Genomic DNA, 22432 nt, shown 5'->3' with positions numbered 1-22432 from the left:
CGACCAAAGTCATTTTTCAAAAAATCTCTGGCCCGGACATGCAAGAAAGGTTCAAAAATCTGACCATTTTCAAAACATTTTTTTCCTCGAAACACCTTCCAATGCGTGAAAATACCCTCCTAGCAATAATAGAAGTATTTTCAATGTATTTCTAGGTCATATTTGGAAAAAACCAACTAAGTCATTTTTCAAAAAAAATTCCGACTCAGGACCTGTAAAAGTTTTTAAAGATTTGAAAAAGTTGCAAAAAAAGACTTGGCTTTATAATACGAAAAAACTAATAAATACCTTCCTGTAGCCTTCTCAAGACATTTCTGTTAGCTTCCAAGTGATATCTGAAGAAAAACTCGTGAAAATTGAAACACTATGACCTGCAAAAAGATTCGAAAATTCCAAAGATTGATAAAAATAAATTTTCTCTCCAAACAATCTGATTAGCCATATGTCCTAAACAACACTAAAACTATTCTAGACAGTTTTTCTAGCAAATATTTAAAAAAAAGAAACGCATACATTTTTAAAAAACTTTGTGACCCCAGACCTGTCAAAAAGGTTGAAAAATCTGAAAATTTTGCAAAAATTATTTTTCTTGAAACGCCTTGAAATGCATGAAAATATGTTCCGAGCACCATAAGAAATATTTTTGATGAATTTCTAAGTCATATTTGGAAAAAATTAGCAAAGTCATTTTTCAATAAAACCGTGACCCAGGACATATAAAAAAGTTCAAAAATCTGAAAGTTTTGCAAAAAATATGTTTCTTGAAATTCCTTGAAATGCATGAAAATATGTTCCAAACACCATTAAAAATATTTTTGAAAAATCTGGAAGTTTAAAAAATAATTTTTGTTTGAAACGCTTTGAAATGGGTGAAAATATGTTCCGAACACCATTAGAAATATTTTTGATGAATTTCTAGGTCATATTTCGAAAAAATTTGCTGTCATTTTTCAAAAAATCTGTGACACAAGATCGGTCAAAAATGTTCTAAAATCTGAAAATTTTGTGAAAAATTTTTTTTTTCTTGAACGCCTTGAAATGCACGAAAATATGTTCCGAACACCATTAGAAATGCTTTTGATGAAATTCTAGATCGTATTTCGTAATAAGGATTTAAGTCATTTTTCCCAAAATCTCTGGTCCCAGACCTGTCAAAAAAGTGTAAAAATCTTAAAATTTTGAGAAAAGGTTTTCTCTTTTAAAACACCTTCTAATGCGTGAAAATACGATCTAAACACCATTAGAAATGCTTTTGATGAATTTCTAGGTCATATTTCGAAAAAATGAGCAAAGTCATTTTTCAAAAAATCTCTGGTCCGGGACCTGTCAAACAAGTATGAAAATCAGAAAATTTTGAGAAAAGGTTTTTTCTTTCAAAACACATTCTAATGCGTGAGAATACGATCTAAACACCATTAGAAATGCTTGTGATGATTTTCTAGGTCATATTTCGAAAATATGAGCAAAGTCATTTTTTCAAAAAATCTGTGACACAGGACATATAAAAAAAGACCAAAAATCTGAAAGTTTTGCAAAAATGTTTTTCGTTTGAAACGCATTGAAATGGGTGAAAATATGTTCCGAACACCATTAGAAATGTTTTTGATGAGATTCTAGATCATATTTCGTAATAAGGAATTAAGTCATTTTTCAAAAAATCTCTGGTACCAGACCTGTCAAAAAAGTATAAAAATCTGAAAATTTTGAGAAAAGGTTTTTTCTTTCAAAACACCTTGTAATGCAAAAAATACGCTCTAAACACCATTAGAAATGCTTTTGATGAATTTTTAAGTCATATTTGGAAAAAATGAGAAAAGTCAACATATCAAAAAAGTTCAGAAATTTGAAAATTATGAAAAAAAATTTTGTTCTTGAAACGCCTTGAAATGCATGAAATTATGTTCCGAACGCCATTAGAAATGGTTTTGATGAAATGCTAGATCATATTTCGTAATATGGAATTAAGTCATTTTTCAAAAAATCTTTGGACCCAGACCTGTCAAAAAAGTATAAAAATCTGAAAATTATGAAAATTTTTTTGTTTCTTGAAACGCTTTGAAATGCATGCAAATATGTTCCGAACGCCATTAGCAATGCTTTTGATGAAATTCTAGATCATATTTCGTAATAAGGAATTAAGTCATTTTTCAAAAAATCTCTGGTCCCAGACCGGGCAAAAAAGTATAGAAATCTGAAAATTATGAAAAATTTTTTTTTCTTGAAACGTTTTTAAATGCATGAAAATATGTTTCGAATACCATTAAAAAAGTTTTTGATGAAAGTTATATTTGAAAATCGTTAGTGTTTTTATGTAAAACTTGTAACGTAAAATGAAACGATATCCGTTTCTGAATAGATGATGATCGGTTGACAAAGAACTTCTAGTTCGAAAATGCACCAGTGTTTTTAAATTGTTCCAACCCTTTAATTTCGGAAGCTCCAAATAAGTTAAAATTTGCTTTAGTGATTATAATTCTTAAATATTGATCTGGAAGTCAATTTTAAGAAAAACATTAAAAATGTTTACTTGCTGTCGATCCTTATTCACGATACATTTCAGTCATTTTGTAAAATCAGATTTGACAACTAGAAGTCCTTTACATTCTCTGGCATTTTTAATGGTGGCCCATAGATGAAAAACGAAAATTTAAAGATTTTTCAAAACAACTCCACGTTTCTAACAATTACGGTGGGATTTACTTTGGGTTGCCCTAATTCATCAAAAATAAATCCCACTGAAATTGTTGATCTTCAATGTATCTTATGATTTGTTGGAATAGGAATCATGTTCTTTGTGATTTTTCCTATCTTCTTTTAAATCATAATATTTAATGAAACGAATCTTGTTACTAATATTATCTATATTTTAAAGATATATTTTCTGCCTTTGCCAACATGCCCTTCATATTACCGGTGAAGAAATCTTGACTAGAAATTATCCAAACATAATAGATAAAAACTGCAAAAGACATCAAGCAATAATTTGTTTTGATAGAAACATTAATTCATTCATTTTTTAATATATATATATAAACAAGAAATAGTAACGAATGCAAAATTTTGAACATTAAAAACATCGATTTTTCATGAATTACGGGTTAAAATTAGTTTGTATCGACTACCATATTCTTTCTAATATAAGCCTTGATTAAAATTGAAATTATTTGCACGTTTTGACGAAGTTTATAATCAAGGGCGGCTTATCAACGAGGGTGTAGTTTTAAACCAGGTATCTCTGCCTGGCTTTGATACGTGGACACGGCTTTAAACGGACATGCTTACATTTTTTTGATTAAACCGATTTGCTACAGATTTCAATCTTCTTATAATCGAATAAATATGGTGATATGAAAACTTGTATGAGACGAATTTAATTCCTCAAATATGGTCCGACCATTTTAATAAAAAGAATGCAGCGCTTCCCTGGCAATCCAAAAAGATTGAGACGCAAAAATAGTCGCTTAGATGATCTAAAAAGTAAAATGTCACATAAGAAACTCCCCTTCTGTTTTGAGAGTGTTCTGCTAAAGGTTTTCGAAGGAAGGCTAATGTCAGGATAAACACTTGACTTGACTGTGGACAACTACCCTGTGTACGCGAGCCACATAAACTCAAGCGCGGAAAAAGAAGATAGGAGTGGAGTAGCGGAGGAGCGTCCAGCTAGACTTTAGTGGAATATGTGATCAGAAATTCTGAGTAAATCTATTTTCAGATAATCAGGGTCTTATAATCGAGATAAAAATAAGCGAGCAAACATTATATAGATTGCATTGATCTATTGTGTAAATTACACAGGGCCTTTTCGCTTCTCTGACTAAATAGCCAACGCCTGAGCTGAATAACGCCTGAACTGAATACTCTACCCAAAGTCAACTTGAATATCAGCCTAGGATCGCACATGCAGCGAGCACTAACTTTGTACTGAAAACAATCCCTGAACATCACTAAAATCAGAGCAAATATTCATTGAGCAATCTATTTATCTGTGTATCAGCAAAGTATCTGTGAAAAATCTGCATTTATTGCTTATTATGCATAATTCAGAAGAAAAATGACAGCATCTCCTTGCTAATAGTGGTACCACGAAATTCAGCCTAGAAAATTAGTTGACGTATGAATATACTGCGGCTTGTACGCAGCCCTAAAGCCAGATGTTTCTCTATACTAGACGACTTTCCTCTAAATCTATATACACTCTACTTTGACGAATTATATGTAGGTTCGTAAATTAACAATGTCCTAGAGGAAATTCAGTAATTTCTCAGTTTTCATTGACAGGGCTGAGTACAATTCTTCTCCCAGGAACAGTATTTGATCTTCTTCTAGATTGTTGTAGCGCTTCAGGGCTTGATGTCACCTAAACGAAAACGCAAAACGAATATCACGATAGAACACCTGTTTATACGAGGCTGTGTATTGTACCCAGAAATGTCGGGTAGGCTGGCACTTTCATTTCTTGAATAAAGTCTTTATGACTTTTAACTGGTGTAGGTTTTCCGAAAATCACGTTATTGGTTGTTGACTTCTTCTTGAGAAAAAATTTTTTTAAGCTCCTAGAACGACATTGCCCCAAATCCTTTTGGCTAAAGAGGTTCATGGCCAGCATCTTCTTTGACCCATTTGGAGAGTGTGGCAAAAAGTAGCAAAAAGCATAAAAAGCGCGAGCTCAGCAATTTCAATTAAGCATCACGTACAATAATGGTAATTTTATGTTGGAGAAATCGAACCTTTTAAAGGCTTCAATACTAAGACTGCAAGGCGAGTTTCATACAATGTATTCGGTTTCCGAGTAACGATTAAATAAAATTCTGGCTAAGATATAAAATCTAAATATTTTACCAACCGGAGAAAGGTATGATACATCAATACATTTTGCTGGAGATGGAGAGAATTCTGCGTGAGGGCTCCATTGATTTTCCTTATCTAAAATAAAAATTGACAACCATAATGAGCTGCAAAACTTTAAACTACGAATTCACTAGCATCATGATGACCTTTCTATTATCTTTGCATCTAGGATATATTTGCGAGCCTGTCTTTTGAAATGATCATAGAAGAAAAAAGGTGATTGGGTGCATTTGAAATGATCTAATGCACCTGAGCAGAAGTACGAACAATTCTTTGGCCATAATTAACAAGCAATATCATAAATTTTGGGTAATTGATTTTTAACACCATTGATCTTGGTTTATGAAACCTATGGACATACAAGAAAATAACAGAGTGTTACCTTTACATGGAGAGCCAATACTTTTCCTTGCTTTAGCAAATTTTTTTCTTAGAGCATTCGCAATGACATCTGCTGGATCTTGTGATGACGACTGGCGATTTTGCGACCTTACTTTTAATGGTGTACCTCCAGGTGATCTGCAATATAATATAAGAAACTGTAATTTTAATACAATATGTATATATTACTAACCATGACATAAAAAAATTAAGTTCATTTCATTTCATGTTTTTTCACTTCATATTGATAATTCAAACTTTTAATTACAATATGTAGGCTTAGGAAACTTGGAAAAACTCAGAAGAGCTATCAAGCCAAGTGCCCTTTACACAATTTAATAGCAATTTGCAATATAAATGAAACAAATTATGTTAATAGTAACATATCAACAACAGCTAAGAAAATAATGCTAAGTTTAAAGCAAAGATTATGTTAAGAAAAGTTTGACACAACTTAGATTATGATAAAGGTTTGGCATGACATGCAGGTGCATAAAATTTGGAATGCATTGACAGTTACCTAACAATTCTTATATGGTTTTTTTGAATTTAGATTTAAGGAAAAGATAACATGATACAAAAGCCTGTTCATCGTTGGTTACCTTTCAACATTTGCGGCCTTCAATTTCACAGCTGACAGTCCAGCTAAAACATCAGCCATGGAGGGAACGCCATTCTCCTGTGCTTTTGACTTCATCAAATTCTTTGGTTTCTGATTGAGACAGAACAAAGCAAAAACTAGCGACTTTCAGCAAAAAGTATGATTGTATTGAATTCTAAATATGTGAAGGTCTGCTATGTTAAACAGCAAAGTTTGGTATTTAGAATGTCAATCATATCTTTTGTTGACTACAAAAAGATGCTATTATCTAATCGTTTTGTTTGCTTTCTTTGCTGGATAGACTGAATTTTAATTTTATATTGCACAACTATTGGATGATAGGCTTGATCTATAGTTAAAGATTTCTCTCAATGCAATAGCATGCTTTTATCCTTGCACAAACTCTTTAACAAGAAAGCAAGTCTTTTATTTTAATAAGATGACATCATATTTCCTCATTGTTCAATAACAAAAGACTATTGCCCTCTAAAGTATTGGGGGCAACCACCCCCTTGCCCCAAAGGAGTCTGCCACTTGACAAAATAAAGCAAAGACAAAATAAGCATTTTTGGTTAAAGTTACTGTGATAAAAATAAAATAGTTCTGAAAACATCCCAAGAGATGACCCATGAAAAAAATAAAAGAAATCAAGAGTTATGTAAGCAATAGACAGTTTAAATAGAAATAGAAATTCTTCACTAGCATCTAGACTGAGCAAAAAATTCAATGGAACATACATTTATTTTAGGTGGGATTTTTGGTACAACTGGTGGGGGAGGTGGTGGAGGCGTAGCAGGTATCATCTGTGGAGGTAGTGGTGGTGGCGGCGGTGCTATTGTTGTCACTTGCTCTGAAACAACAAAAGGAATCAAATTCAGAAAATACCTGGTTAACTGGCCAAGACTAAAAAATATATATATACAGTAATACTTTGAATTAACCCAGAATCTGGATAAAAAGCTGTGCTTTTAAAAAAGTTCTTTCGTGTTAAATTCTGTTATCTTGAGAAATTGTTTTATCTTTGCAAAATTTATCATTACTCAATCATTTGCATTATATGCCTGTTTGCCTTAAAGTGAATGGCCTCGGTTCAAGGCTGGTTCTACTAATAATCTTCAGTTCACTGCAATTCAGCCACGAATGGAAAGCTTTGATGATAGTTGATGAAAGAAAATCTTCATGGACATTACATTATGTATTTTGACTGAATGATTATCACATCTATTTTTGGCAAACAGTAAATTTTTCTGGGATCTCTACTTTTAACGCAAGTCAATTGAATTAACACTTGATTTATGAACTACAAAAATTTATGAACAAAACAGAGTGATACTGTGCACAAAAACAGAGGCTAAGATTTATATGCAACTTTAGTGGTATACCTACCTGGTGTTTTTTCTTGATGTGAAACAATCATTGCTATTTGTGCACGTAAATCTGCAAGTTCATCTTCTAAGGCAGCTATCTTTTTTACAGATGTTTCCTTTTCTCTCAACTTTTTCCCCTTCTTTAGGCATCTTGGTGGTCCAGTCAGTTCATCGGAAGAAACATTGCTGATTTCACTAAGGCCAGAGCTATCGAGGGTAACTCTTGTGATAACTCCACTTTTATTATCAGACCCTTCCTCTTCAAAACCATTCCAAGTAAAAAGTTCTAAATCAGCAAGCCCTAGTTCTGGCATCTGTGACTTTATTGTACTCACATTGTCCTCTAGAAAGTTTTTTGCTTTACTCATCATTCTCTTGGATCCAGCAAATATCTTTGAAATAGAAAGACAATCAAACAAAACACAAAATTGCATCACTGAACTGTGCAGTTATATTCTAATCAATTAGCCCCATGCAAAAGCAAAAGCCCCATGAATTAGCTTGGATAAGAAACCTATTTTGTCCTAAGTATCAGGGCAGTGGACTCAAATTTTTTGATTCTCTCAAGTGTCCTGGGCATGTTGTCACAAATTTTATTAGAGCGTTTAATGCATCAATCAATCATTAGCTTTGTATCCTCAGTTAACACATCTTTGGTTAACATGTATTCAAAAATATTGCAAACACGTATATAGCTTGGTTATATCAAAATAAAATATGAATTTGCATTCTATATATACTTCTACCTATTTCAATTTTTTCTTAGATCTTAGAATAAATATCTACCTCAAAATATGCTCTTTTTGCAGGTTGCAATGGCAGATTGCTTGCTATCATCCTGACCAAACTTCTGTTTCTAAATTTTCTCCTTCTCCTATCATTTGTGTGACAGAAGATGCTACTCCCCATCATACGGACGATACTTTTCCTGGATTTTCTGTACCATGGTTTTTGTAGAGGTTTTCTCATCAGAACCAATGGTTTCTCCTTTGAATAAACATATTTTTTGTAACATTAGGTAGGTGGTACGTAGTGAATACTTATTTGAGTTAAACTTGTCATTTTAGGTGAAATAGAATGAATATTTTAGGCTGTTTTGTCTTCCTTACTAGAAAACATCTGAAAGCTTGAAAAAATTCTCGAAGACTTGATAGTAGGCCTACACATGATGGATGAGCATACACATTACATAAAAGGTGCAGCAACAAATTTTATAGAATCAGAATAACAGGAAACCAGTTGTCATATTGACAATGATGTCATATAGTGTTACAATAATCATGAAGATTCATTAAAAACTACTTTTTACAATAGATGTTATGAAAATTTGCAGTTTGCAATCGATATTTTCTTTTCCTGTTAATCAAGAAATGTTTAAAATGAATCTTGAGACAACTTTCAACTAAGGTCTAGTCAGACTTTTATAAGACAAATCAAAATAAAAAAGCAAACCTCGCTTTCTGCATCGTCATCTTCACTTTTTCCCAGATTCAGAGATTGCAAAATCTCTTTCAGATAATTGATAGACTGCTCCATTAAAAATATTCCAGCGAAAATAATCGTGTGCATTGGAAATTTTAGGACAGTTTTCAAATTTTGGTGCTTCAGCCTCGGAATAACAAAAAAACTGGGCTCTAGTAAACGGAAAAATTTATTGAGCCAATCAGATTTTGCCTTGAAGATTCAAGCCAATCAGATTCTTCGATGGTTTTTAAGATAGCAAATCATAATTCGCGAGGCAGAATTCAAAATTCAGAAAACGAGAAAATCAGCAGGCTTCGTGTAGATAAAGACGATTGAATTTTGCTAGTACATACTACTTCTTTTGCATCAAGTAGAAACTTATAATTCTGTAGAGGAAAGTAAACATGGATGTCCTCAGTGTTGTCGATCATCTTCATTCACTTGCTGTCAATCCAAGAAACCGAGCCGGTATTGTCAAGGTATGGATGATTGGAAAATTCAAACGGCCTAACTACTGATTAGGTTCAGTATTTTTGATTTTTATTCCAAAAATTAAATTTTTTCAAGATTCTATGAATGCTCATTAAATAATTTTTTTACAGGACCAAGGGTGCTTGCCCGGGCTTGTTCTCTTTCTCGACAATGAAGACAAGCAAGTGATTTTAAAAGCAGTTAAGGTAAGAAAAATTTTGGTGGTGTCCTTCTTTTGGTGGGGTGACGATTTCTTTATGATAAAGCCGTTTTAAAGACTGTTACCAATTTAAAGAAAATATACATATAAAAATACAAAAAAAATTGGCAGGCCTATCTAAAAATCCGAAAATTGTTTGTCAGTTTCAAACTACTGGAAGTTATTTTGGAGATTGAAATCAAATGAACTAGTTAGCAAGAAGAAGAAAATCAATATGAATATGAAGAAAGTGTTTCTCAGAACTTTTGAATCATAGCATATACTCAAAAAATTGTCTTTGTAAGGGGGTATGTATTGCTCTGGGTATGTTTGGCACCCACCCCTCCACTTCGTATTTCAGTGCTTACAAAGGGAAGGTCTTGGTACTGCTGTTTTCTAGTGCATTTACCTCCCTTTTTCATTTGAAAAGTGCTTATGATTTTGTCGGATTAGTCCGTCCTCGTGCTTGCTTATGTGCTTGCTTATGTGCTTGCTTACTTAGTAAATAATTTATTTTCAGACTTTATATCTCCTTGCACAACACTCACCAAACAGACAAACAATGAAAGATGAACTTGGAATGCTGGAGAGTCTAAAGTCGCTGTTCTCAGAGTAAGTAGTAATGATAGATGATTCGAGCAAGTGCCAATTACACTCCTTTTTTATAAGAATTTTCAAACTTGTTGGCGAATAAGGGACGTTTCACTAACTTTGCTGGCAACTGGGGCCTCAACACTCCTCCAGAGCACACTAGCTAGCCATTTCGCTAGTTACGCTCTAAAAATTCAAGAAGAAATTAAAAACAATCGGGCCTTGAATTTTCTAAAAAGAATGAACAGCCAGCCTGAACTTCAAGTTAGTGATTATTTTGCTTTTCAGCTAAAATACTATATCGAAACATTGCCCCTCTGACGGTTTTGCTTTTATATTTTCAAATTTATATTCACATTCTTACTCTAAAAATTGCATTACACTCGAGCTAAATTCAGACATCCAGTATACAAAGACATTCAGTATACAAAGACGTAATTTTTGGTTCGGTTAAATAGTATGAAATAAGTTTCCCAACTTTGATTTAAAAATGAAAACAACAAGCAACTATGATTAGTTTAATACTGCTTTCAATTCTTAACACTTTTCTATATAACAAATTAAACAAGATGACAACCAGTGAGAAAAAGCTTACATATTTGATAGCAAAAGAATACTTTCTTTCTGAGAATAAGAGCCAATGTTTCAACAAACCCATGGATGGCTGTTTTCATTATCAAATACTATAAGCTCATCCAGAATAATTTTATTTCCCACTTTAGCACCAAGCTTTAAATAAGCACCCTGTTGGATTTTGGAGAAAAACGACCAATGGATGTTTTTCTTGTTTTTGATCAAAAATTGTGTTGTTTGTTTCATGTATTGTATCAAATGAACCCCCTCACGAAAGAGACCAAGCAATGAATATGCCTTTTCCTCTTTAAGGAGAAGCCCCCCCCCCCCCTATTTTTAATATCAAGTTTATAATCACCTATATAAGCCCAGTGATTCATCCTATTTGTGCAGCCTGTTACTTGGCCATGTTTTTATTCGTCTCATTTGGTTTTCAGGTCCAATGCAGAGATAAGAAAATATGCAAAAGAAACTCATGAAATTCTCACTGGAAATCGATCGTTAAGGTTTACAAATTTTATTACCAGATACTGTTTCAAACCATGTATAGAACAGATCTACTTTATGTATGTTACTGCTTGGATTTTAAGGGAGTGGTTAATGATGGCACGATCAGTGACAAAGCAAAGGCGTCTGAAGTCCTAAATGAAAAGTTGAAACGGGCTGCAAGAAAGTCCCATTCAACGCTGTAGAGTATGCAAAAATTATACTTTTTCTTGTTAACTCTAACTGTGAAGAAATCCATTAGCTTTTAAAAAGTAGATGAACTTTAGTAAAGTCTTAAAAACATGGATATAAAAATAATTTGGGCCCCTTTGGTGGGGTGCCCTTAGTTATGAACTAAGGTGCCCTGAACTGCGATAAGCCCATGGACACTGAAAGAATGGCTATCAAATTTCCAATATTGGTCATTAAATTTTAGTTGCTTATTTAGTTATTATTATCATTTCATAAATTCCTCTTAATTTTAAAAATCTTTACATCGCCATTAGGAAGCAAGGTTCAGAAAGAAGCACTGCCTACTTCGGTCTTGGAACTTCAAATGGACGCGCCAAAGTTATTACTCTTCAAATTCGTGGCTTACACCAAGCGACGCGTAAAATCTGCGAAGAGCAACTGCTTCAAGTCAAGGGAGTCATAAGTTTTACTTTCAGTTTACCAAAAGCTCGCTGCATTGTGCGCGTGAAGCCGACTGTTCAAGCTGAGATACTCTGCGACAAGATTGCTGAAACGAAGATTATGTCTGCACAACAGATAATAAAGAACGATTCGGGCGAAGAGGTGGGTTTTTCTTTCTACCTTAATTATGCTCAAGAAATTAAAAAGGTTTTCGCTTGGAAAAAGACGAAGGAAGGCAATGTTTAAAATCGTTTTATGCTATAACGCTGTCTTTGTCGCTGGAAGTTGCACCAGATGAGAATCAATTGTCACAAGCCCTTACAAACTTGATCTAAAACGTGGTAAGAAAAAGTCGGGAAAAATCAAGGCAGGTGAAATATTTGTCACTTTCAAATACTTAGTGACCTTTCCATGGCTCAAATATCAAGCATCCAAAAATTGGTAACCATGTAAATATGGTGCTACGATCAGCATGTAGTTTTCACCGTAGCCATTAACGTCATCACCGCCAAATACATGCAAAATTTATAACAAACAGTGTAGGGATTGTCATTATGTCCATCTAAAATAGATTTTGCTCGAAGGGAAACACGAGGCTATATCTTCAATCCTTTTAACATCACTTTTCCCTACAGCTTAATCTACACTCTTTTCATAAGAACAATTTTATAAGAACACGAGCCTCAAAATTGGTCAAAAGTTAAGAATAAATTAAGAACAAGCTGAGGCTGAGCTTCTGCAAAATGCAATTTTGAACAGAGTTTTTCTCAAAATCGAGGATTTTTAGCCATGTGTGAGTGCTTTTTCGCTGAATATTCAAATGAAGCAAGTGTCGGCAAATGAAGGTTGTCTCACTTGCTTTGTTGGCCAATGAGTCCTGACTACCTCCCTATAGCGAGAAATCTAGCGTTCGCACTGCTTACATCCGTTGTACATCTCGCACAGTTGCGCATCAAGCAATCAACTTTTTTATGTAGAATAAGATAGCGAAGAGAAAAATATACGCTCTGAACTACACCATTTACCTGCAGTTGTCTCTGAACCTTCTTTTTAAATTTGGAATTTCCAGTTGTCTTCTTGTTACTTTTCGTATAGTCGATGATTTGGAAAGCCTAGTTCTCCTTGAAACGATTTCAATGACTGAACGTGAAGAGCTGTTCATTCGGTAGGCCCTACAGAGTTTGGATGTGACAGCCATTGTTTAGCATCAACAAAACTTACGCGTATGCTTATAGATTGATGCATAAATTTTGAAGTTTCTCCTTATGAGGGGCCCGATCTTCAACTTTTTGAAGGGGCCCGTTGGCGATCGCCACCTAGCAACCCGGGCCAGTCCGCCCCTGTAATCACAGCATTTAGTCGAAACTATTATATTTATATATATCATGGTTGCATATATAAACCAGAACTTCGCACTCTTCTCATTTCATGACACGCACGTTTCTTCAGACAAATGCTGTTTCATCTCCCAAACAATTAGTATTCAACAGAGGGTAATTATACGCTTTCCTGAGGATGTGCTTTAACATAACTAGTCTTTTTTTGCACAAAAATTGTTCATAGAGGTGGCGTCTTCAAATGACCTACAACTCGCGCTAATAACCACCTATATTTTTTTGTTCTTTTTCGCCGACAATTTATAGGGTTGGTCAAAACAACCCAGAAACAAGGTTGAAATGAGAGGAAATTGAATTCATTGTTTATTTCGGCTGCAGATATAAGTAGAATCGCAAATGACAAATAGCAAGTTGTTCACTGTGCTTTTCTCGTTATGGCAATTTGATCAGCATGGAAGTCCAGTTTATTGTCGAAAAACTGTCTACTTTTACTTTTTTAGATGACGTCATTTGGTAACATGATTAGCTTAATTCGATTTTAAAATATTCAAGTCCGGTTGGAAGCAGAATGTCAAATGCGGTTTTCGGCGCAAAAAAATCGATGATAAAATTACACGTTGGGTTGTGGCTCGGATGACGGATCTAAATTTGATGATGTAGATCTTTTTGCAAAGCCGACAAACAGGGCCGTCGCGAGGCATGCCTTGTTGGGGGTGGGGAGGGGGGTGTAGACTACAAATTTACCCGAATAAAGATAATTTTCTGAAACTCTCAGGTTGCTGTCACAAACCTCTGCAATACATTTTGTCAATCCAACTGTGTGGTATATAATTCGCAACTTTCATTTTAAAATGGTATTAACGGACTTTCCTAATAGTTTTGCCAAATCTGTATACCTGAACAGGCAAAGGATATAACTACTCGAGACGGCACCATGGTTGCCGCCGAAGGACTAGAAAATTTTCGTATTTTGATGCTTCTAACTCCCTGGAAAGTGCATTCTTTTAAGCAAATTTCACTAAAAAAATCCTTTTTATCATATTGAAAATTATTTTTCTTGTCCTTCTTGCAAACAAAGTGAGCTGCAGATAAAAACAACTGGTACAATTTTGCCGTGGTCTTGAAAAATTCCATGTTGTCAGTTACTTCAAAAGCTAGGTAACAAGCAGCACTTGTTGCCAATTTAGATCCTCTATCCATCTTAGCATTCCTTTCGAATGTTAAAGAAATCTGGAGCTGATTGCAAATTGCAGTTGACGCATCTACCTAGAAACTTTAGGAGAAATAGACACAAGGCCTGGGTTTTTAGATTTTGTGCCAACAAGAAATCTTCAAATCATTTGTTTGTTTACCTTCATTCATATCAAGGAATATCATGTTTAGCCAAAGGAGCAACTACCTTTGCTTGATCCTTTATTTATCTAAAGACATGAAGGTCGCTGAAATACCTCAAGTGTTTCTTCCACTGGGTGGATTTTACCTGAAATTTCCTATTGAGAAACTATTGGGGGTGGGGGGAGCGACGCCCCTGCCGACAAATGAAGTAACAGATCATTATTATGCCATTTTTTATCTTACTTTCTTTTAATGAACATAGTCTTGGGTCGAATGTAATGTATAACTACATGCGACCCTCCCTATAATGAAATCTACCAATACTCTCTGAAATAGATGGGCTTACGTGAACTCCCTCAGTATTTTCACAATTGACAGCTTAATTCAATTCTTTTCCGACTTGATTTTCGACACAATTTTACCCTTTATGTTTCCAGCAGTTGCCACAAATACATTTTTAACCCGCATTTATTTAAAATGCGTCACTGTGCCTTGGTCACATAGGTAGGACCCTCTCCACTATACCTCTCCTCAATCCATGGCTTTCTAACGTTTCATCATTTAAATTCTCTTTGAAATGTTTTCTTTTCAAAGTGTTACCATAATTTTTATTTGTTGTAGCACTGTTTAATTTAATAATGAATTGCAACTAATCTTTGCAAGCTGTTCGTTAAATTTCTCTAGAAAAATTTCCAGTTTTTATCGCGCTTCCATTCAAATCTTTACCCTAGCAGTCTGTATTTTACCTTTTCAGGTCGTGTTGTCATTCGGCAAAGGCCCAGTTGTAAGCAAAGAGAAGGAGCAGGACCAAAGAGAATTACCAGACTACTTACCAGAAGATGAAGAAAATACTGAACCTTCTGATAAGGTAACTTTTGAAATATCGTTTCTTCGGGTATAACATTTGGATTCAAACCACCTCAGGGAAGAGTGGTTTTCGTCAATATACAGTGTTTGTCCACAAATATACTATAGCTTCAAGTCAACCAAAAAAGTAATTCCACGTAGGGATAGAAATTGTTCGTGTTTGGGTAGCAAGAATTAACCATTTTCTTTCAAGGCTACAACAGACTACTAAAGGGGCTTAAGCTGTCTTTCAATCAAAAATTGACCAATCTGTGAACGTGATTCAACTCACACGCTTATTGAGTGGAAGATTGCATTTAACTATGGGCACTTCTAGACTGTTACATTCCGCAATACTTCTTCGAACTTTGGAGGGCTTCAGACCATTTATTTATTATGCTTATTATAAATATAAAGATGGTATTAAATTATATGATACATTGATGGGAGGGGGCTGATCTTGCATAGATATTGTCATTGTTTAAAGGCAATCTGTCTCGTTGTGGATTGGTTAACGAGAACAATAGCTGGAACAATAGCCTAAACACGATTCCAGCGCTCCACCATTTTTTTACAATGCGATAAATTAAAGAGGGACTGGGAACAATAAAAAATCCCTTTGTTCTTATAATCAACCAACGTCGTGACAGATTGCCTTTAAATTGAAGACGCTGAAAGTAAAAGAAAGCAATTGCATATTGCGCGAGTATTCTAAAGTTTGATCATTTTGTTGGATTTCTGATTCGCAAGAAGTCTTTGTAAATGAGTAGTTTTAGAAAATTTGCTTGAATTCTCTAAATATCGAATTGAACTTCTTTTCTTTTTAAGACGATTGCCAGGACAGGCCAAAAAACAACATCAAATGGCGGATGGCTTTCAGGCTTCTCCAATTTTATTAGTAACTCATTGTATTGGTAAAACTTGTTGTACATTGACTCTTTGTGGTTAAAGCTATTTTTTCATTTCATTTAACAAATTGATATCATTATTTTCTGACAGACAACTTATATATCTTGAAGTTTCAAAGCTAACACTCCAGTTTTAGATATAAATTAATTTTTTGATCAAACGAAAATTCCCGCAGTCCTTTGGAACATTCACGTTTTTCAAAAGAAAGCCCTTTTTAGCCCAGCGTTCAGACCTGCTTAGCTTTTTCCTTACTTCAACACTAAAGCTTTCTTAACATAAGATTGGAAAGTGCATGCTGTCGTAAACCAAGTCTAGCGTCAAGTTTGGTAGATCTTTTCATGGGCCACAACGGGCTACAATCTTTGATTTCTTTTCCCATTTAAGAATACGTTTCTTTCAGGAATTTAGAACTAGCAAAGATCTTCTTTTAAACCTTCCTTTAAAGCCTACTGGGTCAACTGAACCTTTTTCTTCTCATTTAAAAATAAAATGAATTATATTGGGGGCTAAGTAAAAAGTTACCTTGATCCCAATTCCAGGTCTCTAGTCTGAAACTAGGAAGAGAAATGGTAATCTTACTTCTTCTAGCATGTTTTGTTTTAAGAAATTTGTTATATGTATGCGTCTTTTATATAAAGCTTAGTTTTATTTTATTATATCTTATCTGCTTTTTCCATTAGCAATTATCTGTACATAATACCGTTAGTCAAATTGCTTCAATCGAATTGAGAATTAAAACGATGATATTAATATGTGCGCACTTTTTTTAGAATCCGATGTCTTCTTTTTGGTGTTTTATTAAGAAGGATTCATATATTAATAATCGTGGAGGGAGGTTGGAACAGAATTGTGGAGTTTGATTTGCCCGACATGTGTTTTAGACTTGGAGCCATTCCTAATGTGCCTCTTCAATTCTGTAGCTTGCTAAAAACATTTCATTTAGGATTAGTTTAAATAAAATGGTTTTAAAAATTCATAGGATAATTAGTAATTAAAAATAAATAACTGGCAGAGAATGGCTTATCCTAAACTATTATATTTTTTAAAGAGTTATCATATGTAGATTATTTGTCACTATTCCAGAAAAAATCAGGCATTTCAGAAGAACACGTCTATTGTAGAGTAATGTATTCGTTACCGAAGTTGAGAACGGATCTAAAACCGAAGCCAGGCCATTCCCTTGAACAACAAGTACAGCTAAAAACATCATCAACATGGGATGAGCATAACATCGTCAACCTAAGGGCCGGGCATTAGATCCCGTATTTTCAACATGGGTTCATTGCCCGTCTACGCCTAAATCGTAGGTTTATTAACGACACGCTTCTTCCCCATCTTCTTTATCTTTCTTGTTGTCCCTTTCTGCCTTGATTGTCTGCAGTTTATCAAGCACCTCCTTCAAGTACTTGATGTAGTCACAGGTTTGCTTCAAAGTCTCCAATTTCGAGACCCGCTTCTGCTGCTTTCTTAGATTAGGCACTAGCTCTTTGAGTCGCAAATAAGCTTTCTGCTCGATGGCACGTTGTGAGCTTCGTACTTTGTTCCTCTGCATTTTTATGGAATCGTACGATTCAGAATTGTTCGAGTTTGCATCTAGTACTCCTACGGTGCCTGAAATCGAAATTCATAAAGTGATCGCATCGTATAACAATCACTGACGAATCAGATTAGATCAAGTCTACCCTAGGGCTCTTCTGCAATCGGCATGCTTTGCGGCGATATTTTAAGCTGGCCTAATATCGTACTGTATCAAAATAACCAAATACAGTCCATTTCCCCTGCATAAAAAATAGCTTCCACAAAGTACGCCTTTAACGTTGCCAGAAATGCAAGGCAAGGTAGGACTAGAAGTAATGGACAAACGTAAGAAAACAGCAGAGTTCCAAAGTGTGACGTCAAAAAAATTACCAAATTTTGGAAGTTCGAAATAGGTTGAATCTATTGCAAATTGCACGAGATAAAATATGTGAAAGTACTGGGATTGCTTCATCAAAATTTAGACTTCAAACAAAATTACAGTGCTTTATTTGGAAAGAGCATGTGCCCGCGTGTCAGTATTTGAAGTTTGTTTACAAATAAATAAATTTCGATGACATCGATAACAATTTGAATAAAATTGCAAATGAGTAAAATTATTGAAAAATTTGCGCATTTTAAACGATGAAATTATAAATCGTCTCGCGGGCAACATTTCAATTTATCACAGGCCGGGACTGCCTTTCTTGCCATATTTGGATATCGTCCCCCATATCACCCCATTTCTAGTTGTTTTCACGCTTCCAAAACCTATTTCATGCAAACCAAAAATAATACCTCGTGCAACACCATCTCCGGCCTGCTGGCTTTGCTGTAAAACATTGCAACAGAAAGTCACAGTTTTCTGGCTTTGACAGGCAGTGGAAACTTCATTGCTACATCGACTCGGACCACCATTGATCCCCGCATCCATTTTTTGAATATATCTCTTTTTAGCGGATCTCTGACACTTCTTCCAACCAAAACGATGTTCTGTCGAATATTTCTTGCGCTTCAACTTTCAGGGGGCTCAACATAGAACGTGCTCGATTGGTTTCTTTCTCATATGGGCACATTGTTATTGTCAGAAAAGTATTATTGTAAGGATTTAATAGTATCTGAGAATTTTAAGATCCAGAAACTACAACTAGCGTGATTTAAAGTACAAGGTACAGCTGTTTACCAAAAGGCTTAGGTGTGTGAATTGGTCTTCCTGTTTGAAGGAATAAACCTCAAAGGTTCACAATCTACCATTCTCTCCAAATAGGGGTTGTAGCAACTAGATTTTAAACTTCTCCTTACAGATTACATCTTTGGTCAATTCGATAACATCAATCAAGATTCATTGTTTAAATGGACTCCAATAAAAGTTTGAAAGTTTGAGGGGCAATTGCAATTTTAGAATCACAACAAAATACTTCGCAAAAACTTTTGTTTGGACATAAAAGAAGGGGTTGCATCATCCTCTGAAAATCAAGCAGAAAACAAACTTTTTTACAAAATTTGCTACAGCAAAACAAATCTTCCTAAAGTAAAAATAATTTTGAATGCAAAGGTACAGAAATTGAACATCCGGGACTTGGCATGAGTTCCTTAAAAAAATATTAACTTACTTCTGCCAATATCGGAATGAAACCCTAATACCGCCAGTAACAAAGCCGGGGGTAGGGGGGATTTACACTGTTCATACGATTTCTTTTTCAAAAAGATCAATTTCAGTTTAAGAAAGGTTTCAACAATTGTTCAAATCTCTTCTTAGGACCAGCAAATAACGACTAGATTGTGAAAGGAAACTTTTCATAAATTATCATTTTAAAAGAATATTTGCTTTTTACTTTCGTCTGACATTCATCCGAAAAGATAAATAATTATTATACTTTGAGGTATGTCAGACGAATAGGTTAATTATGTTCTAAAATGTTTGCGTTTTTCAAAGCCATATATAATCTATTGATTGTCTTTAGAATGATCATAGAGCACAAAACTCGTGAAATTCACGCATCGTTGAGCTTGATTGGTAATCAAACGCTTTAAGCTGTTGGCGGGATAAGCTATTGTTCATGTTAGCCAATCATTCCGGGAACAGATTGCCTTTAAGTTGTGTTATTCGAAGAATAATTATCTGATTAAGCTCGTCCTTTTCTCAATCTGCTCAGTTAGCAAAGTTGAATATTTTATTGGCCTGCCAGATATCGCCCAATTAACAAAATATTTTCCTGCTTAACCAGACTTGAGGGCATTTCATGGTATTCTTTTAGCATGTGTGATAAAAAGTAAAAAACAAAAATTGTGTGTATTACGGTTTTTTAATATATTTGGTCATAATAGAAGTTATGACGTCACGCTTTAAAACTCTTGGTCGATTATCTGACCTCGCTTTAGCTACATGATAACAGAAACAGTCCCAAAATGCATTGCGGCACAGTTCATGCCGTCTTCTTGAGGCAAAATGGCCGACATTATAGATATCGATGTAGACGACCAGGATTTCCATGAAGACGAGGGAGATGACGATCTTAGAAAACTAAAGTCATCAGTAACTAAAAGAAAAGGTAGAGGCTTTAAAGATTCTTCTTCTAATAGAGACAAGGGAGCTTACGAGTCAATTGCTGATGAAGAAAGCGGTGGAGACTTTGGACCGGCGCGTTCAGTTGAAGGTTGGATATTGTTCATAACCAATGTTCATGAAGAAGCTCAAGAAGATGATATTCGAGATGTTTTTGCAGAATACGGAGAGATTAAAAATGCGCATTTAAATCTGGACAGGAGAACTGGTTTCCTAAAAGGATACGCTCTCGTTGAGTATGAAACATTCAAAGAAGCTCAGAGTGCATTAGAGGCATTGAATGGAGCAGAGTTGTTGGGGCAGAAGATAAACGTGGATTGGGCCTTTGTCAGAGGACCCTACGGTAGCAAAAAGCCGAGCAGAAGAGAGAGGAAGAGATAAACTTTCACAACTTTTTACGACAGTTTTCGGTTTGAAACTTTGAACACCTTGAGAAACACTAGTCCCGAGAAAAACCGCCTTAGAATGTTGGCGTCTGAGAAAACTTGTGAATGTTACTGTGTTCAACAAACAGAAGAAAACGAGCATGTAAGGGCATGAGAGGGGAAGTTTCCTATCTTTTCTTACATCTGCTAAAGGCCATTAACATGTACAAACTTTGCTTCTGTGTTGTAAAGAAAGTATAGCAAACTTTATTGTCGCTTTGGTCATTATTTGACAGGACAGATTATTTTTCTCTAATATCGCCTACTCTATTTGAAAAAAACTTTGCAGAAATTATTGTTTAAACAGTTGCCATGATGGCTAACAAGACACAACTTATTGTCAAGGGTTTTTTGTAGTCAAGACTTTAAGATAATAAAAAATATCCCAACTTTTTATGTATTCTATGTATAAATTTGCATTTGTTATTCTTTTGAAACCACACTGCTATGAAATTTATGGATTGCACTGCTCTAAAAAAATAATGAATGTACAAATTTGATGATATTTGCACTGTGTGTACCCCAATCTTGCAGTGTATGACAAATGCATGCACAAGATCAGTTTAGTTCTACACACAAACATTTAAAAATTACACCTCAAATTTACAAAAAAATTGTTGTAGAAAATTTGCATTCACTATCATTGGAAAAAGGAGGTTTGCACCCAGAAAATGGGCCTAAAATGATCACAAAAAGCAAGCTCTCCACAAGAGTTTTCCTATTCAGCACACTGGCTGTTCCCTAATTAGTGTCATGAATACATTTGTTATCAAAGCAACTTATGAAATAGCCAAAAGTGACTGCATTTAACAGTCTTGAACCCTTAGTGACTTGACATTATTTTGGCAATTAACCAATAAAGTACTGATTTGCAAGTCCCATTAGGTTGAAAGTTGCAATGTTTTGCCTTCAGTTAATCTTGAAACTTTTTTAAGATTACAAGCTAAAACATTGGCAGTTATAATCTCAAAGTTATTGACAACAAATTAAACTTTGAAATTATCTATCCAAGCTAAATACAGGTCTAGAAAATGACCATGAATACAATATTACATTTATTCTGAAATTATTACCCACAATCTACAAATAATAGTGATTAACAAGAACATTTAGCTGACCCTTTTAATCCAGTGAAAACATTTAAATTGTCCCTATGACAGTTAAATTTTGATGATTTAGGGTAAATGCTTGCATTAAAAATGCTGAAGTCTGTGGGTCAGCAATACCAATTGGCTTTCTTGTGAACCACAACATATTGAAAATACTGATAACAGTTATTGCTAAACTAAATAGGGTTGATAACAAAAAAGCTTTAATGAGCTAAAATATTTTGACATGCCAATCATATAAGGTTACAGGGTTGGCAGATTAAAAGGGTTTGTTTATCATCTTTACATTCTTGGAATTAGCTCTTTTAATAGTCAAAAAGCTCTTTTAAGGCCAAATGAAACACCTTCAGGGGTTAATGTAGCAGAATATGTCACTTCTCAGCAATCCATATGGAAAAGATATGAAATTCCTGATGCCTTGTCTTTCTGACGCATTGTCTTACTTAGTTTGACTAATCAGTTTTTTTTAATTGGTATGTATCGATTGACAGCTTTTTTATCAAAAACATTTGTTGGCCATTAATTATCATAGACTTCAGGCCAGATATAATTATAAGCACAACTGACTGCACTACTGACTCTTAAATTTTTTCAATTATCAAAAAACGTATGTGCTGTTTCACAAATCTGGAAACATGTTAAGTACAACTGTTCTGTATTTTATCAATCTTGAAAGCATTTAGTAAAATAATAGGGCATTGGTGGGAACTTTGTAATATTCTATGGGGCCTGCTCTTGAAACTTACAAAACAGGTTTTAGCAAGTTCATTTGCACA

General features: G+C 34.5%; 4 protein-coding genes across 4 annotated transcripts; 2 read left to right on the top strand and 2 right to left on the bottom strand.

Annotated features, from left to right (window-relative positions):
- Positions 1 to 2840: 2840 nt before the first annotated feature.
- On the bottom strand, positions 2841 to 8879 carry LOC135688821 (mitochondrial fission regulator 2). The gene is made up of 8 exons (XM_065205846.2): positions 8650 to 8879; positions 7984 to 8184; positions 7217 to 7589; positions 6568 to 6680; positions 5832 to 5941; positions 5231 to 5367; positions 4844 to 4923; positions 2841 to 4357 (listed from the first exon to the last, which is right to left on the bottom strand). Exons 1-8 carry the CDS (start codon positions 8764 to 8766, stop codon positions 4262 to 4264), a joined length of 1227 nt encoding a protein of 408 aa, XP_065061918.2. The 5' UTR covers positions 8767 to 8879; the 3' UTR covers positions 2841 to 4261.
- A 55-nt stretch (positions 8880 to 8934) lies between these two features.
- Positions 8935 to 16791, top strand: LOC135688822 (armadillo repeat-containing protein 1). The gene is made up of 7 exons (XM_065205847.2): positions 8935 to 9140; positions 9264 to 9338; positions 9852 to 9943; positions 10933 to 11001; positions 11488 to 11776; positions 15041 to 15154; positions 15961 to 16791. The coding sequence occupies exons 1-7, from the start codon at positions 9066 to 9068 to the stop codon at positions 16048 to 16050; spliced, it is 804 nt and encodes a 267-aa protein (XP_065061919.1). The 5' UTR covers positions 8935 to 9065; the 3' UTR covers positions 16051 to 16791.
- Positions 16792 to 16879: 88 nt separating this feature from the next.
- LOC135688825 (uncharacterized) lies at positions 16880 to 19852 on the bottom strand. The gene is made up of 2 exons (XM_065205849.2): positions 18355 to 19852; positions 16880 to 17652 (listed from the first exon to the last, which is right to left on the bottom strand). The coding sequence occupies exons 1-2, from the start codon at positions 18488 to 18490 to the stop codon at positions 17354 to 17356; spliced, it is 435 nt and encodes a 144-aa protein (XP_065061921.2). The 5' UTR covers positions 18491 to 19852; the 3' UTR covers positions 16880 to 17353.
- Positions 19853 to 19971: 119 nt separating this feature from the next.
- On the top strand, positions 19972 to 20989 carry LOC135688823 (RNA-binding protein 8A). Its single transcript, XM_065205848.2, has one exon. The coding sequence runs from the start codon at positions 20006 to 20008 to the stop codon at positions 20501 to 20503; it is 498 nt and encodes a 165-aa protein (XP_065061920.2). The 5' UTR covers positions 19972 to 20005; the 3' UTR covers positions 20504 to 20989.
- The last annotated feature ends 1443 nt before the right edge of the window (positions 20990 to 22432 follow it).

The sequence above is a fragment of the Rhopilema esculentum genome, chromosome 9 (assembly GCF_057945365.1).
Source record: "Rhopilema esculentum isolate cy_ngs chromosome 9, ASM5794536v1, whole genome shotgun sequence".
Taxonomy (NCBI): Eukaryota; Metazoa; Cnidaria; class Scyphozoa; order Rhizostomeae; family Rhizostomatidae; genus Rhopilema; species Rhopilema esculentum.
This window is presented reverse-complemented; position numbering and strand designations above follow the sequence as displayed.